This window comes from Procambarus clarkii, chromosome 72, assembly GCF_040958095.1.
Source record: "Procambarus clarkii isolate CNS0578487 chromosome 72, FALCON_Pclarkii_2.0, whole genome shotgun sequence".
NCBI lineage: Eukaryota > Metazoa > Arthropoda > Malacostraca > Decapoda > Cambaridae > Procambarus > Procambarus clarkii.
The window spans coordinates 6,855,180-6,876,391 of record NC_091221.1 but is presented as its reverse complement, the minus strand read 5'-3'; the positions used below and the strand labels follow the sequence as shown (position 1 = coordinate 6,876,391).

Genomic DNA, 21,212 nt, shown 5'->3' with positions numbered 1-21,212 from the left:
CTAGATGCCCCGTAGAGGTCCCTTGAGGTCCCTGGAGGCCCCCTGGAGGTCCCTGTAGGCCATTGGAGGTCCCTGGAGGTCCCTGTAGGCCATTGGAGGTCCCTGGAGGCCGCTAAAGGCCTTTTGGTCGTCCCTAAAGGCCCCTGAAGGCCACCTGAATGTTCCTGGAGGTCCCCATGAGGCCTCTGGAGGCCCATGGAGTCCCTGGAGGCCCCAGGAGGTCCTCTGAATGTCCCTGGAGGTCTCTAGAGGCTTTTTAGAGACCCCTTGAGGTCCCTGGAGACCCCCAGGAGGTCCCTGGAGACCCCTTAAGGACTGTTGAGAGTCGGGACCAAAGAACCAAAGCTCAACCCCTGCAAGCACAAATTAGGTGAGTACAACTAGGTGAATACAGCTGAGAGGCGGGACCAAACAGCTGAAGCTCAATTCCCTACGCATAGCTAGGCGAGTCCATAGGAATTACCGTTTGTCCTGGCGCCATCTATGTTTTGACAGCAGTACTACTAATGTTCCCACGTTATATGATGATCTCTATACGGGTGTTACGGTCAGTTGCTCTTCTATATATGTTTATGGACAACGCAGGTGATTTGAGGCAATTTGCGGCCAGAGTGAAATAGTATCGACGCGGTGAGTGATGGAGGAGGATATATACTGCTGTGTACTCGACCAGCGGGTGAGAGGTAAGTTATATCGAACAACTATGGGGAATAGATGGGTTATTTTAAGCGTAGAATGTCAGGTAACCGGTAACTACACAGATGGGGTAGTGTTTTTTTAAGTGTTTATTTACTAAAGTGGAACATTACATTATGCCTTTAGCTGAACAAGTCTACTGGTGGGGGAAGTAGACGGGTTTTATGAAAGTATTTTACCTAAATATTTGTATTTGGTTAACTAGTTCAGCCGTTACCAGGGAGGGTGTTCCTTTAATCTAATCTAAAAATTCTAGCCGGACAAAGTGATTAAATAAAGAAATTGAATAGAACGAAGTGGTTTGCCAAGGTGCTTAACATTTAGTTTAGTTCACTTACTACTTGCTTAAAGAATGCCAGTTTATCATATTGAATTTACCGTAGTTTTACTGCATTTAATATACCGTTTTTACCCTATTTAATTATGTCTGGTAAAGGCCGGTCGTGGAAAGTTCCTAATATAGCAAGTTTTAAAGGAAAAGTTTGAGTTAACTTTAACGCTTAAGTTAGTGACCAATTAGCTTAGTCTATTGTGAGGAAAGTTACTAGAATCTAACATGGCAAGTGCCATTTCTCTACTTTTTGAGAAACATGAATCGCATAGTTTTATTACTAAATGTTCATGGATTAGGTTGCATAGTTGAGGAAATGGTGATAAGGTTTGTGATTTTGTGTACCTTGACTTCATCAGAGATTTTGATAGTGGCGCAAAATTGATAGGGGCTCGGATCATTGGGAATGCTGACTGAAGTTGATTAGGTCATGGCTATACCAAAGGAAATTAGTATAAATGGGGTTAAGTTGGCGGAAGTGTTGTAAGTAGTGCCTAAAAGCTCTCCTTGGACCTCGGTTATTCGCAAGATTATGGTTTAGACTGCAATAGTTGCCGAATTGGCAAATAAAAAATACCGATGCCCTATATAGTTTTGAAATGGTTAAGACTACCAGATGCAGTTTAATGCTGACAAATGTAAGGTTTGGAGGCTAGGTAAAGATGAGATAGATGTTGTAGATTGTTAAGAGTATTAAATTTTTTGCAGGTGGTAAATTCTCCCCGAGGTGGCACTGCTCTCCAGCCTGGGATGTTGATTGGTTAGTCTTCAACTGCCTCCCAACATGGTAGTGAGGTCCTGAGCTGACATGCAGTGAGGAACGTGGAAAGCTTCCTGAATTGGCACATGGTATGCCTCCCCTACCAGCAGCTGGCACAAATGTTCCAGCTAAGTGGATGAAGCCCACACTAAAATGTAAGTGGTACAGTAAATGGACACCCCCCCCCCCTCCCTTTTGACACTGAACAGTTGGAAAGGGGGGGGGGAGAAAATTACTAAATTTAGTAAAATCACATTGTCTTGGTAGTATAGTTGGGTTAATTATGAATTTTCAGACTAAAAAGCTTGGTACATAATTCAACAGAATAAATTTGTCCTAGTAGTAAGCAGTGGTTGCAAAAGAATAAATTGTATATATGTTTTGTATTGCTTTTATTCAAATGTTATACATGGTTCTTAAATTAAAGTTTGTTTGCAATGTTCCAGAAAAATGTTCATGACTAAAGTTGTTGGAAAATAAAATTTGTATAGGATGTTGACTTGAAATGACTATAGCTTTGTTTGTAATTAAGATGGGACAACAAGATACTTAGTGTGCCATTTAAAACAGCAACTGTTAAACTGGTGGTTCAGGTATGAACAAAATAACATCGCTATGCATATAACTTTTTAGTAATATTTACTGTTCACATGACAGGTTGTGGAAGGTCCTGGCAACAAAGAGCTGCAGGAAAATACTTGCAGATCTACAGTAAGTAGTGTTGTGTACATTGGAATTAGAGGGTAGAAGTTAATTGCTAAAAACCTATTAAATATTAGGGTATGGAAGTCTAGGCTTAGGCTAGTGGGTACAATATGTGCAAGTTTAGTCCTTTCAGGAATGTATTTAATAGAATGGTATGTTGAAATTGTGAAAATTGCAATGTGGGGCATTAGATCTTAAACAGCATAGTTGAGGGTGTTTTATTAATAATTTTAATGAAATATAAATCTTGTTTAGTTAACATTAAATGTTTGTTAAATACGCTTTAATCTATAAATGTATAACACTGTTAAGGGTAATCATGAGTCAAAGTTAATGGCAGGAAAAGTTTTGTTCTAAGTGATGGTATTTTTCCCTTGAAAGTAAAAAAAATATTCAATGTTTACTTTAGCTTTGTTTTAAATTTATATAGTTTTCCAGAATGTGGTTTGGAAAGTCCAGAAGTCCCTCTGTCAGTTGGAAGAGTTAAACAGAATCAGGTGAGTTGTAGTAAAGGTTAATCTGAATAGATTTGCATAAAAGTAAAAAAAATAGTATTAACTTAAACAATATAGCATTGGCTAAAGATAAATGTAAATTGCCATTAAAGTGCAGTTTTGGATAGTTTCTCAAATGACATTTACTGAAACTTGGCAAATTGATTGCATATATATTTATATTGCTAAATTAGATCTTTACTACTGCTACTAGAATATGTAAATTCCTTAAAGAAATTTTTTCCATCTGAATTTGTAAAGTACTGAATGCTAATTTGAAAAGTAAAGCAAGATTGGCTTTAAATCTGAAATTAATTTGTTGAAATATTTTTTCAGGTGAAAGTGATTATGATGCATGGACTGGCTTGGAGTGAGGCTCCTTTACTCTGCAAAAGGAAATCTACAAAAGTGGGTGAGTTTGAATTTGATGTTTTAGCTATATCAATGACCTAATCTTAATTCTCTTATCTAGTCCATTTATAGGTGTGTAACCATGTCCTACTGTTACAACCCACAGGGATTGATGCAGTTTGTACTGATCCTACCCCATTTCATAAAAGGGGACCAGGCAGTCCTGCAGATTTTCCTGGCATGGCTTTTTCAGAGCTTTGCTCTACTACCCATCTAATAGATGGACTAGATTTGCTTAGGTTTAGGGACCCTTAACAATGGTTACATTGTTAATTCTCACAGGGCTTGTTTGCTGAATGGGTGGATGCATCTAAAACTTTAGTGCCTGGCATGCATTGTACAGTGCTTTGAGTAAAGCATATGTACAATGTGTTTAGGGCACTAAAGTGGTGGATGTAATGCACCCATTCAGGGAACAAGCTCTGCACTAAAATCAGAGGAAGGGATAGGCCTTGCTGAGCCTATCTTAAAAGATTGGGACTTAGGGGTTTTTGTAGTAATTTGTATGTGTTAGTGTTAATAAAATGAGTGTCCCTGTTTGATATACTTTATTTTTCTTTTACAGGTGGTTGTTGTCCTTGGTACTCTGGATGTTTTCCTGGCCTTTGAAGTTGTTTGGAGTCTTCAGTTGAAACCTCAACCTGAAACATACAATTGTCAACATTAGTTATATTGTATACTATTTAATAAATCTTTTAATGAAACTACTTTATATACTTTATCCTGAAATTATGCTGGAAATTATTGTTTACTACTATTGATGCAATGTTTAAACATCTGAAATTTTTTTACTTTGAAAATAAATACTTTGTAAAATTTACACCTATTTGTAACTTGTTACATAGGTGCATGCAAAATGCATTGAAAAGATGTAAAAGTGGACTACCTATTCAATTTACATAAACTAACAAATATTGCAAATTAGTCTGAAATATTGAAGTGGAAGAAACTTCAGTCAATATTTTAGTTTTTATATTAAAGAATTTAAAGCTATGCAACACCTAAGCTTTGTACAAATTATGATTAAGTTAACTAAAGATCATTGTTAAATTTAAAAAACATTAGAAAAGTGACACTGAAGCATCTATACAACATGGTTTTCACAAAGTCTTTGGTAACTTAAATTTAATCAAAGCTCTTAAATGATTTGTCTGCCAAACTTCAGATATTCTGAAATATTTTGCCTATATTAAAACCATCATTGTTTGAAAGGGGCAAAACAGATTACTGTCAATTAGTTTGACCTAACATCTGCAAGGTCCTGAAGGAATGGAATTTTTTTTTTTTTTTTTGTAAAACTGTTTGCTAAAAACAAACCCTGCCTAATGAACCTGCTCATTTTTTTTAGAAATGGTAATTGCAACATTACCAAAGACCATTGTTTTAATAGCCAAAGTACCAAATGAAAGACCAAGAAACAACAAACAGGTACATGGTAGAAAGGACAAAAGAATGGTTACGAGGACCCTTTAACAAATGAAAGAAATGACTGGGAAAAATGCTGTCATACCACAAGGGGTCTTAACCCTTGTCATTTACATCACTGACATTAATCTAAATATTACCAACCACAAAAATTGCTGATAACATGTTATTAAAAAAATAAAGAATATAATATTGAGGCCTTAATGCAGATCTCTAACTCTACAAATAGTAACAAGACTGGCAATTTCTTAAAACAAACAAATCCAAGACCTTGCACGTGAGCCAGAACAATCCATATCACAACTACCACATTAAAATGAAACAACAATGAAGGTAAGGTAATTACCAAAAGAAGGCACCAAAGTGCGAAATAATCAGAGGGCGCTAAATATCACCAAGAATGCCAATACGAGAACAAAAACGCACAAGGCGAACGATATCAAAAGTATCCGATTCACCTAGAATTCTATTGAGGGACAAGTGACTGCGAGGGACGGTCGGAAAGCAAGACACACGCTCGTCCTGGAAGTCGGGACATTCAACAAGGATATGCACAACTGTTAGAGGGACAACGCAATTCGGACAATAAGCAGCAGGGCGGCGCTCCATTAAGTGACCGTGGGTTAAGCGGGTATGACCAACCCACAGCCGTGCCAAAGCAGTGTCCCACCGCCGGTTACGGTGGTAGGAGGAAGGCCACGGGGACACACTAAGTTTGAGAGTATGCAGCTTGTTACCAACCACAGAGGACCAACAACCCTGCCAACAGGGAAGAATGAATAACAGGATAAAAGTTGGAATAAGGAATACCTTTATGGGAGATGGGACAAGAACGGATAGCTTCCTTAGCGGCAGCATCCGCACGCTCATTGAAACACCAATATGGCTGGGAACCCAGCAAAACTCTACTGATTTAAATTTACTAGAAATAAGAAACAGCCAATGTTGAATCTCAATGACCACCGGATGGACAGGATTAAAGGACCCTAGAGCCATGAGGGCACTACGAGAATCAACTACAACCACAAAGGTTGTGGTTGTAGTTGATTCTCTATCCGCTCCCCAAGAAGTATGGGACAAAACCTTAAGGAGGTTAAGGGCCTTAGAGCATTCAACTCGGAGGCAAGAGATAAGGCTGACCAAGACAAACGAGTGTCAAACACTATCCCCAAAAGCTTCGTGGAATCCCTGTACACAATGAGATGACCATAAAGCAACAACAATGAAGTAAAGGTCCTTTCAGTAAGAATCTATCATTCACTGAAAGTTGCTGCAGTTAAAAATAAAAGAAAATACAAGTCCCTAGAAATAAACAAGCAACCATTTTGACTAAGGAAAAGAAGGTAGTTATTCTACTGTATAAATCTAAGTATTCACTTAGATCAGGGGTCTCCAAACTATGGCCCGCGGGCCACATCCGGCCTGCCACATAATTTCATCCGGCCCTCCAAACAAATCCCTGTGTGGTGGCCTTGAAAAAATAATTATGGTACGAATGGCATCGCAGAATTATTCAAAGCTGGGGCTGCTGACCGGTGGCGCTCAACCCGAGTCAGTTTTCCTCTCTCTCGATAGTGTGACGCACAGATACTAATACTGGTAGGTATGTGTTGTGCATTACAACCAATCAGTTGTGTATAACTGTATATTGTGGGGATGGAGGGCGAGTGGGGCTTCGCTGCTTCCGTTTCAGGGAGCACAAACACTGTACAATATTCTTTTCTCTGTACTTTGACAATGCCTTTATCTTAGTTATACAAAATAGCAATAATACTATTGTAGCCAAAAATATTGCATGTTTAAAATAGTTAAAATGATAACCATTAAGTTTATCAACGAAAGCTGTTGCCATAATATTTACCACTTTATAATAATATGCTATGCTTTTTAACACCACATACAAGCTGTTTTTTTCCTGTAGAATTTATTTCATTTATTTTACCCTTATGTTTTCAGATATGGAAAAGATAAAGAAAAGAAAAGTGGACATTGAGTGCCGTCGGTTCAATGACGAATGGAAGATAAAGTACTTTTTTGTGATAGCAAATGATAAAGCTTTATGCATAATATGTAGAGACAGTGTTGCTGTTCTGAAGGAATACAATATTCGTCGGCACTATGAATCTAAACGTGGCTCAAGTTATTCTCACATCACAGGAGCAGAACGCACTAAAAAGTTTGAATCATTTCAGCACAGTCTGCATTCTCAACAAGCTGTTTTCAGTAAGAAAAAATCTGAAAATGAAACTTCAACTAGAGCCACTTACAAAGTTGTCTATGTGTTGGCTAAAAAAGGAAAACCTTTCACTGATGGTAGTATCATAAAAGAGTGTATAGTGGAAGCAGCAGGAGAGGTATGTCCAGAAAAAGTAAACCTCTTCAAAATGATAAGTCTTGGGTCAAATACTGTTGCTCGTAGAATTGAAGATTTAGGAGGCGACATAATTCGGCAAATAAAGGAAAAAAACAAAAAGATTTTGTTGGTATTCTCTTGCGTTGGATGAATCAACTGATGTGTGTGATACTTCTCAGCTCTTAGTATTCATTCGTGGTGTTGATAGTGAATTTAATGTGAACCAAGAATTAGCATCAGTTCACAGCATGCACACCACAACAACTGGAGAGGACATTTTCAATGAACTAAGTAAAACTATGACAGAATATAACCTGGAATGGAAACAAGTGCAGTGTGTGACAATTGATGGAGGAAAGAATATGTCTGGGACAAAGAAGGGTTTGGTTGGGCAAATTACAACAGCTTGTGAGGTTGGAGGCTCAAAACCCATTTTTCTGCATTGCCTTATCCATCAACAAGCATTGTGCCTAAAATATGTTGATATGTCTTGTGTCATGAAACCTGTTGTTTCTGTGGTTAATTTCATTAGATCTCATGCACTCGACCATCGCCAGTTCCGTGATTTCTTGAAAGAAATTGATGCGGAGTTTGTTAACTTGCCTTATTATACAGCAGTTAGATGGCTTAGTTGTGGAAAGGTTTTGCTGCATTTCTTTGAGCTCAGATTAGAAATTGATTTATTTCTCACAGAGAAAAATAACCCTCAGCCATTATTATCAGAATGTGAATGGATTTGGAAATTGGCATTTTTTGCAGATATGACAGGTCATATGAATAACTTGAATCTGAAATTGCAAGGCAAAACAAATTTGATCAGTGACTACTTTGTTCATGTCAAGGCATTCAGAGCAAAACTTGCACTACTTGAAGGCCAGGTGAAGGTTAAGAATTTTGCTCATTTTCCATGTTGTGAAAAATTTCATGCAGGAAGTAAAGTTGAATTTCCTTTTTCATTTGCAAATGAAATAATTTCAGATTTGAAAAAACAGTTTCAGAAGCGATTTGCTGACCTTGATGCCAAAGCAAATGAAATCAGGCTCTTTCATAATCCATTTGACTGCAATGCTGAAAATCTTCCAACTCAATTTCAAATGGAAATTATTGATCTCCAGGCAGATGACAGACTGAAAGATAAGTATAGAGAAGGAAATCTGATTGAGTTTTATAAATGCCTGCAGCCAGATCAGTTTCCAAATTCGATAAAGTTTGCTTGTAGTTTTGTGTCCATTTTTGGTTCAACATACTTGTGTGAACAAACTTTTTCCAAAATGAAGTATGTGAAATCTAACTATCGAGCAAATTTGTCTGATCATCACTTGAAATCAATTCTTACAATTGGCTCATCTAATCTGGAACCTGATTTTAATGAAATTTTGAAGTCAAAACAACAGTATCATTCGTCACACTAATTTGGTTGCATAAAACTAAAGGCAGGAATCTATTTAGTTTACCCTGATTTTTTCCAAAAAGATATGTTTGAATTTTTCCATGTTTATACTTTAATATTTGAGGAAATTAAATTACTGGCACTGATTTGTTTTTTGTTTTTTTTTCATTTTTTATTCCTCCGGCCCGCATAAATATGGGAAATATATAATGTGGCGCTTACATTGAAAAGTTTGGAGACCCCTGACTTAGATAACTGTATCCAAGCATAGAGGTTCCCCCCCCCCCCTTCCCTTTCAGAAAAACATCTACTTTCGAAAAAGTTTAACATTGCCCAACAAAAATGATTCCAGAACTAAATTGCCTAATACCAGGAACAACTGAGAGCCATGACAAACACTGCAACCCTCTCCTACCCCCAAGTCTTATGCTATTTATGATCCAAGGTAATTTGACATACTATACTGTACTTCCTACAGACGAGTCTAGTGAGAGGGTGATCTCCTGGCGATTAAATTGAAGCACGATACAGGTGTCAACGAACATCAGTCGGCCCACTTGTCAGCACAGTGGATAACTAATGACATCATAATCTGCAGTGTTGTATGCCTCCCTGTGGCCATTTAAATCAATAAAACACAGGGTTGTGGCAATGTTTACAGCATAAGGCAAGGTATAGAGGAATCCTGGAATGCCATGTAATGTGTAGTCCTTGAATGTGCTTTAGGCAACCAAATTGAATAACAACATTTCTGGTGTTCGGCTATATAATCCGAGTTTCTCATTCGGTATGATGTTTTAAACCTAAATAGGAATTCACTTTAAAGGTCAATTTATTTGCAAAGTGCTAACCAGATTCCAAATTACTGAGCTCTGAAAATACTACAAGGCAAGTTTAACCGAATGAGTGTTTGCCTATCCATACCCCCATGAGGTATGTGACAACACTGAATAAAGAAAGGGTCTTTGAGCATTCACCGTGCAGGTATTAATATAATTGTACAATGGTGCTTGGTGGATGATATTTCCTATTAAAACTCATTGGACAACTGTTTGTATTAGACATTTTAAACCTACAAATGGTAGCCCTAGATATCGCACTACAGTATTAATTACAAGATGAACAATGTAAAATCAATACCACAACAGCAAAGGATGACAATGGCTTTTCAACAACCGACAAACACGCAGGTCTAACACCAGCCATCCCGAGAGAGGACGTCCCAAGCATGTACACCCCACAACTTTACATCACCTTTGCTACCTCACGCGAGCACGCAACAGCATGAGGATGCCATACTCCCAAACCAACTCCATGCACTTTGAGGCTTTAACAACTCAACATTTAAAAAGTTGATTTAAAAAATCAAACGCCTGAATTTTTCCCGAATTAAATTTACTAGGGAAATGCACACCAAGCCATGAAACTTACAATGAAGATGAACAAACTACACACAACTGTCACCAAACTTCCACATACCACCCCCCTCTCACTCCTGCCCTCCCTCCTTAGGTGCTCTGATTGGCTGAGCACCTGAGCCACCACCACTCGCCTCTTGTTGTGAGAGCCTAGAGCATGTTTGGTTGCACTTTAAAAGTTCCCGAGTGTACTCGCCTAATTGTGAGTACCGCCTGCCCGGTTCACCATTTTGTTTTTCAATCTACCTCAATTTACCCCTTTACAGTCAAATATTATGCAAAATTCTGTTTAAGACTTGTCCCTTCTTAACTTAAATAACTGCTTTGGCCATCTGCAATCTTTCTAGGTGGGTAAAAATGACTCTTGAGGCCAGAAAGGACTTATCACACGGCGATCGTAACAATACGGTACACACACAAAATCACAACCTGATATACACCGAGCAGAAAATCCACTGGAGCTGTGATGCGACGTAAACCCTTGCCCAAGGCACTGGCAGCTGCATACTCTACCACAGTATATTACTGACTTTGTAAAAGTCTTACAACCGGATTTCCCCATAAATCACAGCAAGTTTTGAGGCCCCTCCTTGAGTCAACGTCTTACGTAAGACCTACAAGCACTCGGGTGAAGGCTGAAGAAGCAGTTCAACACCATACGCCCCAACTTCAAATACACAGTTGAGAGGCGGGACCAAAACGTGATTTTCTGTGTGTGCCTGAAGTTGGGGCATACGGTCTTGCTTCACCCTTCACTTTACCCTTCACCGGCGTACTTCAGGGGTTTTATTTAATACTTGGACTGGCTTCAGTAGGGCCTCCAGAATTTCTGTGGCTTCACAAGTGTCACGTGAATCCCCTGCATAGCAGTGGAACTGCCTTTTCCCTTCACCTTCAATACCTCTGCACTGGAAGTATTATACATCTACACCAGCCCAGAAGAGTCATCAGTCCTGCCACCTCTCCATACCCCCCAGGGCCTGGCACGGCCTGGTACGACTCAGAGGCAAGCCGGGCGCCACTGCTAACTGGCAGTTTGTCCCCGCAAACAAGCAGTTAGCCGCCTTCAACTGACAGTGGTACAGCTCAACACAAAGGCACCGCCAGCCACAACGAGCATTTTGCTAGTTGACCGGATGTCCACCTCGTGTTGACGCTGGATGAGTCATCACCGCCGGACTATATAAAGAGCGCTGCCTCCCTGGAGAGGCAATCTCTCCCTTAGTGCTCTAGGATCACCTTGGTGTCTCTAACCCGTCGTCCACTTCCAGCCAACGTCGTGTGACTGATGCCATGGTGGTATGGTAGCTGTCTTCAGAACACCAGTATATCTTCATACTTTTATTCATTGCTTATAGTTTATTTTTTGCATTTAAGGTCATACTAACTTGTTCACCTTTGCATTACATGATAGTCAAGTATTGCCATGTGTTATTTTTGTTCATTACTATTTCAGTAAATTGTTTAATTATTTATTTGATAATTTTCATTTGTTTCCACCTGCAACTTACACACTGCAAGGCCAATACCAGCATTTCTTTCATTTATGTGAGGGAGAGCCATACCATCTTGGTTCAGTATAGCTGTGATACCATAACCCGTCACACAAGATATCCAGTTGTAAGACTTTTACCATCAGTGGTGGTAGAGTATGCAACTGGCAATGCCTTTGTTACAGGTTCGCTTCATCTCACAGCCCCAGTGGATTTTCTCACACATTTGAATACATGAAACAACTTTATTTGATACATTCCAAACCAAAGTACTGTACAGTACAGTAATTATCAAACCATCAAATGTGTGGGATAATCATAGTGCGCTAAATATCACTAACGTCGCCAATACAAGAACAAAAACGCATACGGCGAACAATATCAAAGGTGTTGAATTTACCAAGAATTTTATCGAGGGACAATTGATCCCTCGATAAACAATTCCCGACAATGGTCGGGAAGCAAGACACGTAAGTCCTGGAAGTCGGGACATGTAGAGACAACGGTTTGGACAATAAGAAGCAGGGCAGCGCTCCATTAAGTGCCCGTGAGTTAAACGTGTATGACCAATATACAACCTCGCCAGAGCCGTTTCCCACCACCGACTACGGTGGTAGGAGGAAGGCCACGGGAACACACTACTCTTAAGAGCACGCAATTTGTTACCAGTAACCGAAGACCAACAACCCTGACAACGGGCAAGAATGGGGAAATGAATAACTGGGTAAAAGTCATAATAAGGAATACCTTTACGGGAGATGGGACAGATGCGGATAGCTTCCTTAGCGGCAGTGTCCGCACGCTCATTTAAGAACGCACCAATATGGGTGGGAATCCAGCGAAATTCCACCGTCTTAAATCTATTGGAGATAAGAAACAGCCAATGTTGAATTTCAACTACCAAAGGATGGACTGGATTAAAGGATTCTAGAGCCATGAGGGCACTGCAAGTGTCAACTACAAACACAGAGGAGGATTGACAGCGAGAAAAGAGTTGATGAAGAGCATAGAGAATAGCATAAAGTTCTGCCATGAAGATGCTAGTCTCCGGAGGCAGGAGACACAAAGGTGCAGTCAGGAAAAACAACAGAGTAGCCTACACCATCTGCAGACTTAAGACCCATTGGTGAAGACAGAAATAGAGTGGAAGTGTGAAGAAAAGTGTTCAAGGAAAAGGTGATTTAGAACTGTAGGAGGGGTAAAAGTTTTAGTCATGTGGGTCAAGGCTTACAGAATTTAGGAACGGGGACCCCTCCATAGGGGCAAAGATGGAATGACACGAGGGGAAATATTGGTAACACAAACTGAAAGAGCATTTTGTAAGAGAGACAACCGTACAGAAAGAGATAGGTGGTGAAGGGGAACAGGAACCACAGGATGGGTAAAGGTCAAGGCATGACATAAGCAAGAGTGAGGGTGCTGTAAGGACCGTGCAAGGTGGAGAAGACAGTAGCGATCGTGGCGATCCTGTAGAAACAGGACGCCAGTTTCAACATACAGGCTTAGGGTAGGTGTCGAAGGAAAGGTACCAGAGCCGAGCCGTAACCCAGTATGATGCAGTGTGTCCGGATGGTGAAGGGTAGAAGGAGAAGCAGACGAGTAAACGGGGCCATAATCGAGTTTAGACAGAACGAGAGAGGAATGTAAAGAGAGGAGCAGTGTCGATTAGCTCCCCAAGAAGTATGGGACATGACCTAAAGTTAGTTAAGGGCCTTAGAGCATTTAACTCGGACGTAAAAAATATGGGGCGACAAAGACAAACGAGTGTCAAAGATTAGCCCTAAAAGCTTTAGCAGATTCTTTGTACAAAAGGGGATGACCCCTGTTACCTAACAGTAAATAGGTATCTGGGAGTTAGCTGTTACAGGCTGCTTCCTAGGGGGGTGCGTGTGTGGGAGAAAAAAAAATTTAGTAGTTAACCACTGAACTGCTCTGTCTCCAAATAACACCCTGGTGCACAAGAAATAAATTCTTTCCAAAAATTTTTTTTCTCTTCTTATATTGTTAAAATGCAGAGTCTGATCACGGGGAAACTAAACAAAAAATATTGTATGTGACTTACTTTAGCTGCGATGGAGCTGGGAAGTTGAGCAAATTATGGGCGCTGAGCGTTGGAGCGATGGGGGTCTGTCGGCCCCGCCACCCCGTGCGACGGCAGTTGCTGCGAATAAAATGTTGCGCAATTATTTTGAAGTTTCTCATTCATTTCTTCTTTTTTTTTGCTGTAATATTATTTAAAAGTGTGTAATTTGTGGAATTTATATAATTCAAAGTATAGAACATCGCTATGCTCAAAATTATGGGCCTCATATATGCGACATATTCTACAATCAAACAGTGTTTTTGCTGTTATTACACTATATACACACATTGTATATACCCATCTACGTATGTATTCACCATAACGATCCACTATGTTGGTATGGTGAGCCCAAAAAACATGAGTGAGCTGCCACACCCTGCCAGTCCTCCCTCCCTCCTCCAACACATTACTCGCCAACATTCCTCCTCCCAAAATACTGTTATTGTGTTTATTACACTATTTACACACGTTATGTATAAGTATGTACATGTTTTATTCATGTACATACGTACATACTTCCATCTCCTCACCTCTCTCTCTTGCCTACTTAATGCTCTTGCTTCCCTCATCTCATCACAATCGACTTTATAATGGTCCAGGACGGATCGAAATGTCGTCGTCTATTCAATTTCCAGTGTGTGGTTTGGTCAACAATGAAATCTTCATGCAAGATCTTATAAAGAAAACCCCTAGAACGAGTTTTGTAGATACGAAAGAGTTTAAGGTGAGTAGGGGATGGTTTGAGAAATTTTGAAAAAAGACGTGGTATTCATAGTGTTGTGAGGCATGGTGAGGGTGCCAGCTCAGACAAAGTAGGGGCTGAAAGATTTGTTCATGATTTTAAAGATTTTGTAGATACCTGTACTGTATTGATGGATATATTCCACAACAAGTGTTTAATTGTGAGGAGACATAGCTATTCTGGAAAAAATTGCCGAAGAGGACATACATTACCCAAGAGGAGACGTCACTGCCCGGACACAAGCTAACTTGGGCTAACTTGTGTCAGGATAGGCTAACTCTTGTGCTGTGTGGCGATTTGAAAATTAAACCCTTGCTCGTGTATCATTCCGAAAATCCAAGAGTTTTAAAAAATATATGATGTGCAGAAAAACTGTGATGTGGAGTGGTTTGCCCTGCCACCAAAAAATATCTGCAAGAGAAAAGTTTGACACTCAAGGTCCTGCTTCTCGACAATGCTCCTGCTCATCCTCCAGACTTGGAGGATGCATTGTTGGGGCCACTTTTTTTTTTTTTAGGGATATTCCTACATGAGCCCTGAGTTTCTGGCTAATGTACCAATGACATGAAGGAGGAGTTTTCAACCTACCTTGTGTTAGGTGTGCAGAGGTCAATGGTTGAACATAATGTCAGGAGCAAAGGGGGGCCTTTGCCTCTTCGAACACAATTGCGACCATCTTCATCTCTTCGAACTATCCTAAATGCTCTCTTCACCTGTCTGACCAAATTGGGTGTCCAGACCACCTTTGAATCTGAAATTGTAAAATAAATAGCAATTTCAGAATATTCAGTCCATTTATACTAACAAAATTATACATACAGTACTGTAATTGAAATTTTACAGAATGATAAAGGCAATTTAGCAACTTTGTTAAAATGCACATGGGGGAAATACATGAAAATAGGTTAATATGGTTTGTAAGGTTGATGGGAAATGTTTATTACTTTTATGATTTAAAAGATGTATAGCCCTAATACTCCATCCTGGGTGCATTCCACCAGGTAATGACCACAGCAAAAGTTTTCCATGAGGCTCTATTGTCACACAAACTTTTCACATTTTCAAACTTGATTCATCTTTTCCCCCCCCCCCTCGTTCCAGGGGTTTTCTTTAAAAGGTCTTCATGCAAATGCCTTGGTTTCTCACAAATGATGGCCTCTGAAATGCTATCACCTGCTAGCTCTTTGTTGTGTATCCAAATTAATAAAAACTTTTTAACATCCTCAAGTGTTTGTGTTCTTTGTTTCGGGATTGTTGATATGCCTTTTGCCACTTTAATGTTCATAATGTCCTTTTCTTAGCAAGTACAGTGCATATTGTTGACATAGATTTGTTGTACTGCCTAGCTAGTTCAACAACCCGTGCACCATTTTGATGTTTATGAATGCTCTCTTGTTTTTCCTCTATGGTCATTCTCACATGTGTTTTCTTGGCTTGAACCTTACCACTGGCTTTCTTGGGACTCATGGCAAGATATATCATAACAAATTTTATGTTCAAATAGCCAAAAATCCCAAAACAAATGTAATGCTTTACAAAGAATTCAGGCGCGATACTTACTAGGCAGGAGACACTGGTAAACTGAGGCGCGATCACCATGCCACCACGCGCTAGGTCAGCCCATACGTATATCAACAAACTCCTTTCCCGAGGCAAAGTTTGTAACCCGATTCAAATTTTTCGAAGAAATTAGGCTCGTAACCCGAAAAGTTCATAAACATTCATTCGTAAGTCGAGGTGTCACTATATATAACTAAAAAATTAAACTCAGGATTACTTTCAACCCCCACCCCGTTTGCTCTACTCCATTGCCACCTACCTTCACCCCCCTCTATGATGTACTCTTCCATAGACACCTACCTTTGCCCCCCTCCTCCCCTCTACTCCTCCATCATCACCTACCTTCACACCCCCTCCCTTCTCCTCCTCCATCGTCACCTTCCTTTCACCCTCCTCTATGATGTACTCTTCCATAGACACCAACGTTCACTGCATATAATGCTCCCCTCTACTCCTCCATCGTCACCTACTTTCACCCCCCCCCCCCTCCGCTCTACTCCTCCAGGGTCGCAGACAATTTCACGAGCGTGAGAACTACGAGTTCTCTAACTACTCTCACACTCCTACTCTCTCACCAGTGAGGGGGAGGGAAGGAGGGAGGAAATGAAGGAAGAAAGGTGGGGGAGAGAGAATAGGCAGGGGGGAGGAGGGCCTAGATACATTTCTTCCATATAGATAGGTAGACTGAGGGAGAGCTGCTTGCCAAGAGCCCTATCAGACAGGCTTCCTATTCCTCAACCCTCCCTAATATGCCACATCCTGGTCAGGACAACTTGCTCGAATGTTATTCTTGGTGTGACTCGAGAACTGACCTCGAGGCGGGGCATGGGCATGGATTATCTCCCTGGGGCACGCACCTCCCTGCCCCAGCTCTCTCTCTCTCACATAATCTATCAAGGGTCTAACATGAGGTCATTGTGCCTACCAGAAGCGTATATGTCCAAGGCTGGCCACCTGTCTGGACCATTCAAATGTATAAACACGTAATTAGTCTATTAAAATTATATATAATGCTACAATTATAAATTAATTTGTTCATGGTCATTCGTTTATCAGTATTTTAATATCAGGTATATATACGCATGTATGTATACGTTGACGTACACATATATGATTATGTGTATAGAATGATTATGATTATGTGTAATCATATATGATTATATCTAATGGAATGCATTAGTAAGTGATGTGGTGGAGGCTGACTCCATACACAGGTTCAAGTGTAGATATGATAGAGCCCAATAGGCTCAGAAACCTGTACACCTGTTGATTGACGGTTGAGAGGTGGAACTAAAGAGCTAGAGCTCAACCCCAGCAAGCACAATTAGGTGAGTATATGAATGAATGCACATGTACACTTTCAAATGAATTAAGATACCTTGAGATACACAATGACTTAGTTTAAATAGTTTAAACACATTATGGTACTGATTTTGACATGCTGATGTCTGGAAGGGAGAGGGGGTGTGGGGGTTATTGTCTGAGGTGGAGGACCAGAGGAGGGGGTCAGTGGAAGGATGGTGGCTGGAAGGATGCCATTGTTCTAATGGTTATGAAAACAATTATTGATGGCAGGAATTCAGTGGGTGTGTACTTCACCCGCACCATCACCATACTGTGCCCTGCTACAACCCCCCCCCCCACTCCACCCATGCTGTGTGCGGCGTATTACACATTATGGGATAACCGACTGTCTGTCCATTCCTGTCTGCTCGTTATGCTGCCCTTCCTTTTGAAAATTGTCTGCTTTATCGACTTCCTTCAAGACCACACATTAGCCTCTTATCACGCCCTCTTACCACTCTCAGGGAGCCGGCTCTTCTATACAATAGTTACCACTCAGTCCCCAAGGTGAAAGTGTGTCCGGGCATATGACTTGTTACGTGTACTTATTTGCGATTCGTTTGGGCTGTCATGTGTGGTGATTAGTGTTGGGTAAGGCTAGGCCAGGTCAGGTCAGACTAGGCCAGGTCAGACTAGGCTAGGTAAGGCTAGGCCAGGTCAGGTCAGACTAGGCCAGGTCAGACTAGGCTAGGCCAGGTCAGGTCAGGTCTGGCTAGGCCAGGTCAGGCCAGGCCAGGCTTGGCAGGGTGAGAGAAGTAAAGCGGCAGGTACTTACGTTTCCGAGAAAGTAGCGGCGGTAGTATATTGTTGATTTAGATTCGACGACATCCTGAAGCTAGTTAGTAGCGGCCTCATCGCTCTCGAACTTCTTGTTGTTGTAGGGGATACGAGGCACACCCAATATCCCCCTTACATTGATCACATCGCACACTAATATTTTTACTATTTCCGACACCAGATTTGTCTGTTTCGTATATGTATAATTGTTCAATATTAAAACCACAATAGAATGCTCTAAGTACTTTCGTATATTAATACATCTTCAGAAGGAATGGTTCGCTCTGAAGATGTATTAATATAAGAAAGTACTAAAGGAAATTCCTGTTTCAATTCTTCCTTCGTGGTCTGACACTCTTATTATATATTGTATATACTGAATTATATATACTATGCTTATATAATATATACTGAAATATTGTTACATTTAACGGATGAAACAAAGTATATATCTGTATTTTTAATAAAATATAAAACATTAATATTTATCAACGTATCTCTGTGAATTACATAATTTATCAGTACTGTACAGCCTGTGATCTCCACCTGGCTGGCCACTGATACTTTATTTATTTATTTATTTATGCATTTACAAGAAGGTACATTGGGATTGTGAGGATACAAATATGGTAATTACAGTCTTGTAAAGCCACTAGCACGCGCAGCGTTTCGGACAGGTCCTTAATCTAAGAAAATTTTATTTATTTATTTATTTATTTATTTATGCATATACAAGAATGTACATAAGGAATGTGAGGATACAATTATGGTAATTACAGTCTTGTAAAGCCACTAGCACGCGCAGCGTTTCGGGCAGGTCCTTAATCTAAGAAAATTTTAAGGAGGTAAATACTTGCAAAATTTATAGACAAAAAAATGATAACAGATTAATTACATGGAATGAAAAAAAAAAGATGAGAGAAAATTATAGGTACAGTATAATATATTAAAGCACATAGGTAGCTAAGATTGATTGCAATGACAGCTTAAAATGGTAGTTGACAAAAATTGGTAGTCACAATACAGCATATGGCTAGCACATAAAAGAAGACAGCAATGAACACAATGATAAGGTTGTTTGATATTACATAAAAATTAGGAGATTGGGTACCAACTAGGTACAGAGCAAATTTAAAGCTCAGTGTAGGAAACTAAATAGATGAAGTTAGGTACTTTTTGGTTTTGCTTTTAAATAAGGCAAAAGTTTTACAGTTTTTCAATTCACTAGGGAATGAGTTCCATAGACTAGGTCCCTTAATTTGCATAGAGTGTTTACACAGATTAAGTTTGACCCTGGGGATATCAAAGAGATATTTATTTCTGGTGTGGTGAAAATGGGTCCTATTACATCTGTCCAGGGAGAGTTTCAGAGCATGGTTTGCATTTAAGAACAGGGTTTTGTAAATGTAGTTGACACAAGAGAATGTGTGGAGGGAGTTAATATTTAGCAAGTTTAGGGATTTAAACAAGGGAGCTGAGTGTTGTCTGAAAGCTGAGTTAGTTATCATTCTGATAGCAGATTTTTGCTGTGTGATGATGGGCTTAAGGTGGTTTGCAGTGGTAGACCCCCATGCACAGATACCATAATTAAGATAGGGGTAGATTAGTGCACAATATAGTGAGAGGAGAGCAGAGTTAGGAACATAATAATTGATTTTGGAGAGTATACCAACTGTCTTAGCGACTTTCTTAGTTATGTGTTGAATGTGGGTGCTGAAGTTGAGTCTCTTGTCTAGGAATAGGCCAAGAAACTTGCCATCATTTTTATTACTGATGTTAATGTTGTCTATCTGTAGCTGAATTGCATTTGATGATTTGCTTCCAAATAAGATGTAGTAAGTCTTTTCGATGTTTAATGTTAGTTTGTTCGTTGACAGCCATAAGTGGACTTTTTTTAATTCATTATTCACAACATTATTTAGTGTATGTGGGTTGAGGTTTGAATAGATAAGGGTAGTATCGTCAGCAAACAATAGAGGTTTGAGAATATTAGAGACATTAGGCAGATCGTTTATATATATAAGAAATAGAAGAGGTCCTAAGATGCTGCACTCCAACGGTAATTGGTAGAGTGGAAGAAGTTGTATCATTGATGGTTACATATTGGTGTCTGTCACTAAGATAGGATCGGATGTAGTCAAGGGCAAGGCCTCGGATTCCATAATGCTGGAGTTTAAGTAAGAGGTAGTTGTGATTAACAGTATCAAAGGCTTTTCTTAGGTCAATGAAGAGTCCAATCGGAAACTCATTTTTGTCAAGGGCTGAGTAAATTATATCAAGGAGACTAATAAATTCATCGTTGGTACTCTTTTGGGAGCGGAAGCCAAACTGACAGGGGCTGAGTATGTCGAATTTTACGAGGTAGGAATAGAGCTGTTTGTAAATAATTTTTTCAAATATTTTTGATAGAATGGGTAGATTTTATATTGGTCTATAATTGTTTATGTCCGCCGGATTGCCTCCTTTATGGACTGGCGTTACTCTTGCTTTTTTGAGGATATCAGGGAAGGTGTGACACTCTATAGATTTGTTGAACAGTAGTGCTATGGGTGGGGCAAGGGCATGGGAGGCTCTCTTGGGGTCCATAGAATTACCCCAATCATCCCAAATCAGGCCAAAACTACCCAAAACGTATTAGCATTACGTAAGTAATGAAGAAATATGGTATATTTACTTACTATAATGTTGGTGCTACACGTAGAACATGATCAAACCTATTTTTTCTCTGAAATAATCTAATTTCATAACGAAATGAGACGTAAATATGTGAGAGGTGACGCCATAGGAAGTCGACGGTCCAAGCGACAATTGTGTGGAGCGACTTATCCAAGATATATGGTCGCCTGGAGAGTGTTTGCTGCCATAACAGCCTCCTGTACACAGTGATCCAGTCGTCGTATTTCATGGCTCAAATTGTCGCAAATTTGATTGGTAATATTAACAAGTAGAATGTGTATTTATAATAATATTTTTCATAAACAGCCACAAAATATTTAATATTTATTAAAAAAAAGTGTCTGGAAGTTAAATCAATTCCACATGACAATAAATTTGTTATATAGATACTAGCGTTATTCGTTGGTATGCGTTCGCTATTTAGCCCCTTGAGGGACTTGAAGTAGAGGGGGGGGGGGGTAGAAATAGCCTAAGTTACTCTATCCCTTTGAGATGTTTTTTTTTATTGTCTCAATAAACATACTTGAACTTGAAGTGGTCTTTAATGTTTTTTC

At 39.7% G+C, this 21,212-nt stretch overlaps 1 protein-coding gene and 1 long non-coding RNA gene across 8 annotated transcripts in view; one reads left to right on the top strand and one right to left on the bottom strand.

Moving 5' to 3' along the window:
- LOC123773622 (carboxylic ester hydrolase) overlaps nucleotides 1–1,849 on the top strand; it is a 122,600-nt gene extending 120,751 nt beyond the window's left edge. For 6 of the 7 annotated variants that reach the window (XM_069312407.1, XM_069312408.1, XM_069312405.1 and 3 more), the window contains one exon: nucleotides 1,736–1,849. In XM_069312407.1, coding sequence (XP_069168508.1) covers nucleotides 1,736–1,818 — 83 coding nt within the window. In that variant the 3' untranslated portion in view covers nucleotides 1,819–1,849. Of the gene's footprint in view, nucleotides 1–585; nucleotides 684–1,735 lie in introns of all 7 variants that reach the window. The other variant, XR_011224422.1, reaches the window with a different exon arrangement.
- A 2,081-nt stretch (nucleotides 1,850–3,930) lies between these two features.
- Nucleotides 3,931–18,340, bottom strand: LOC123749082 (uncharacterized). Its single transcript, XR_006771849.2, has 4 exons — nucleotides 17,981–18,340; nucleotides 14,890–15,052; nucleotides 13,539–13,637; nucleotides 3,931–4,038 (listed from the first exon to the last, which is right to left on the bottom strand). It is a non-coding gene; the product is annotated as an uncharacterized lncRNA (long non-coding RNA).
- Nucleotides 18,341–21,212: the final 2,872 nt, after the last annotated feature.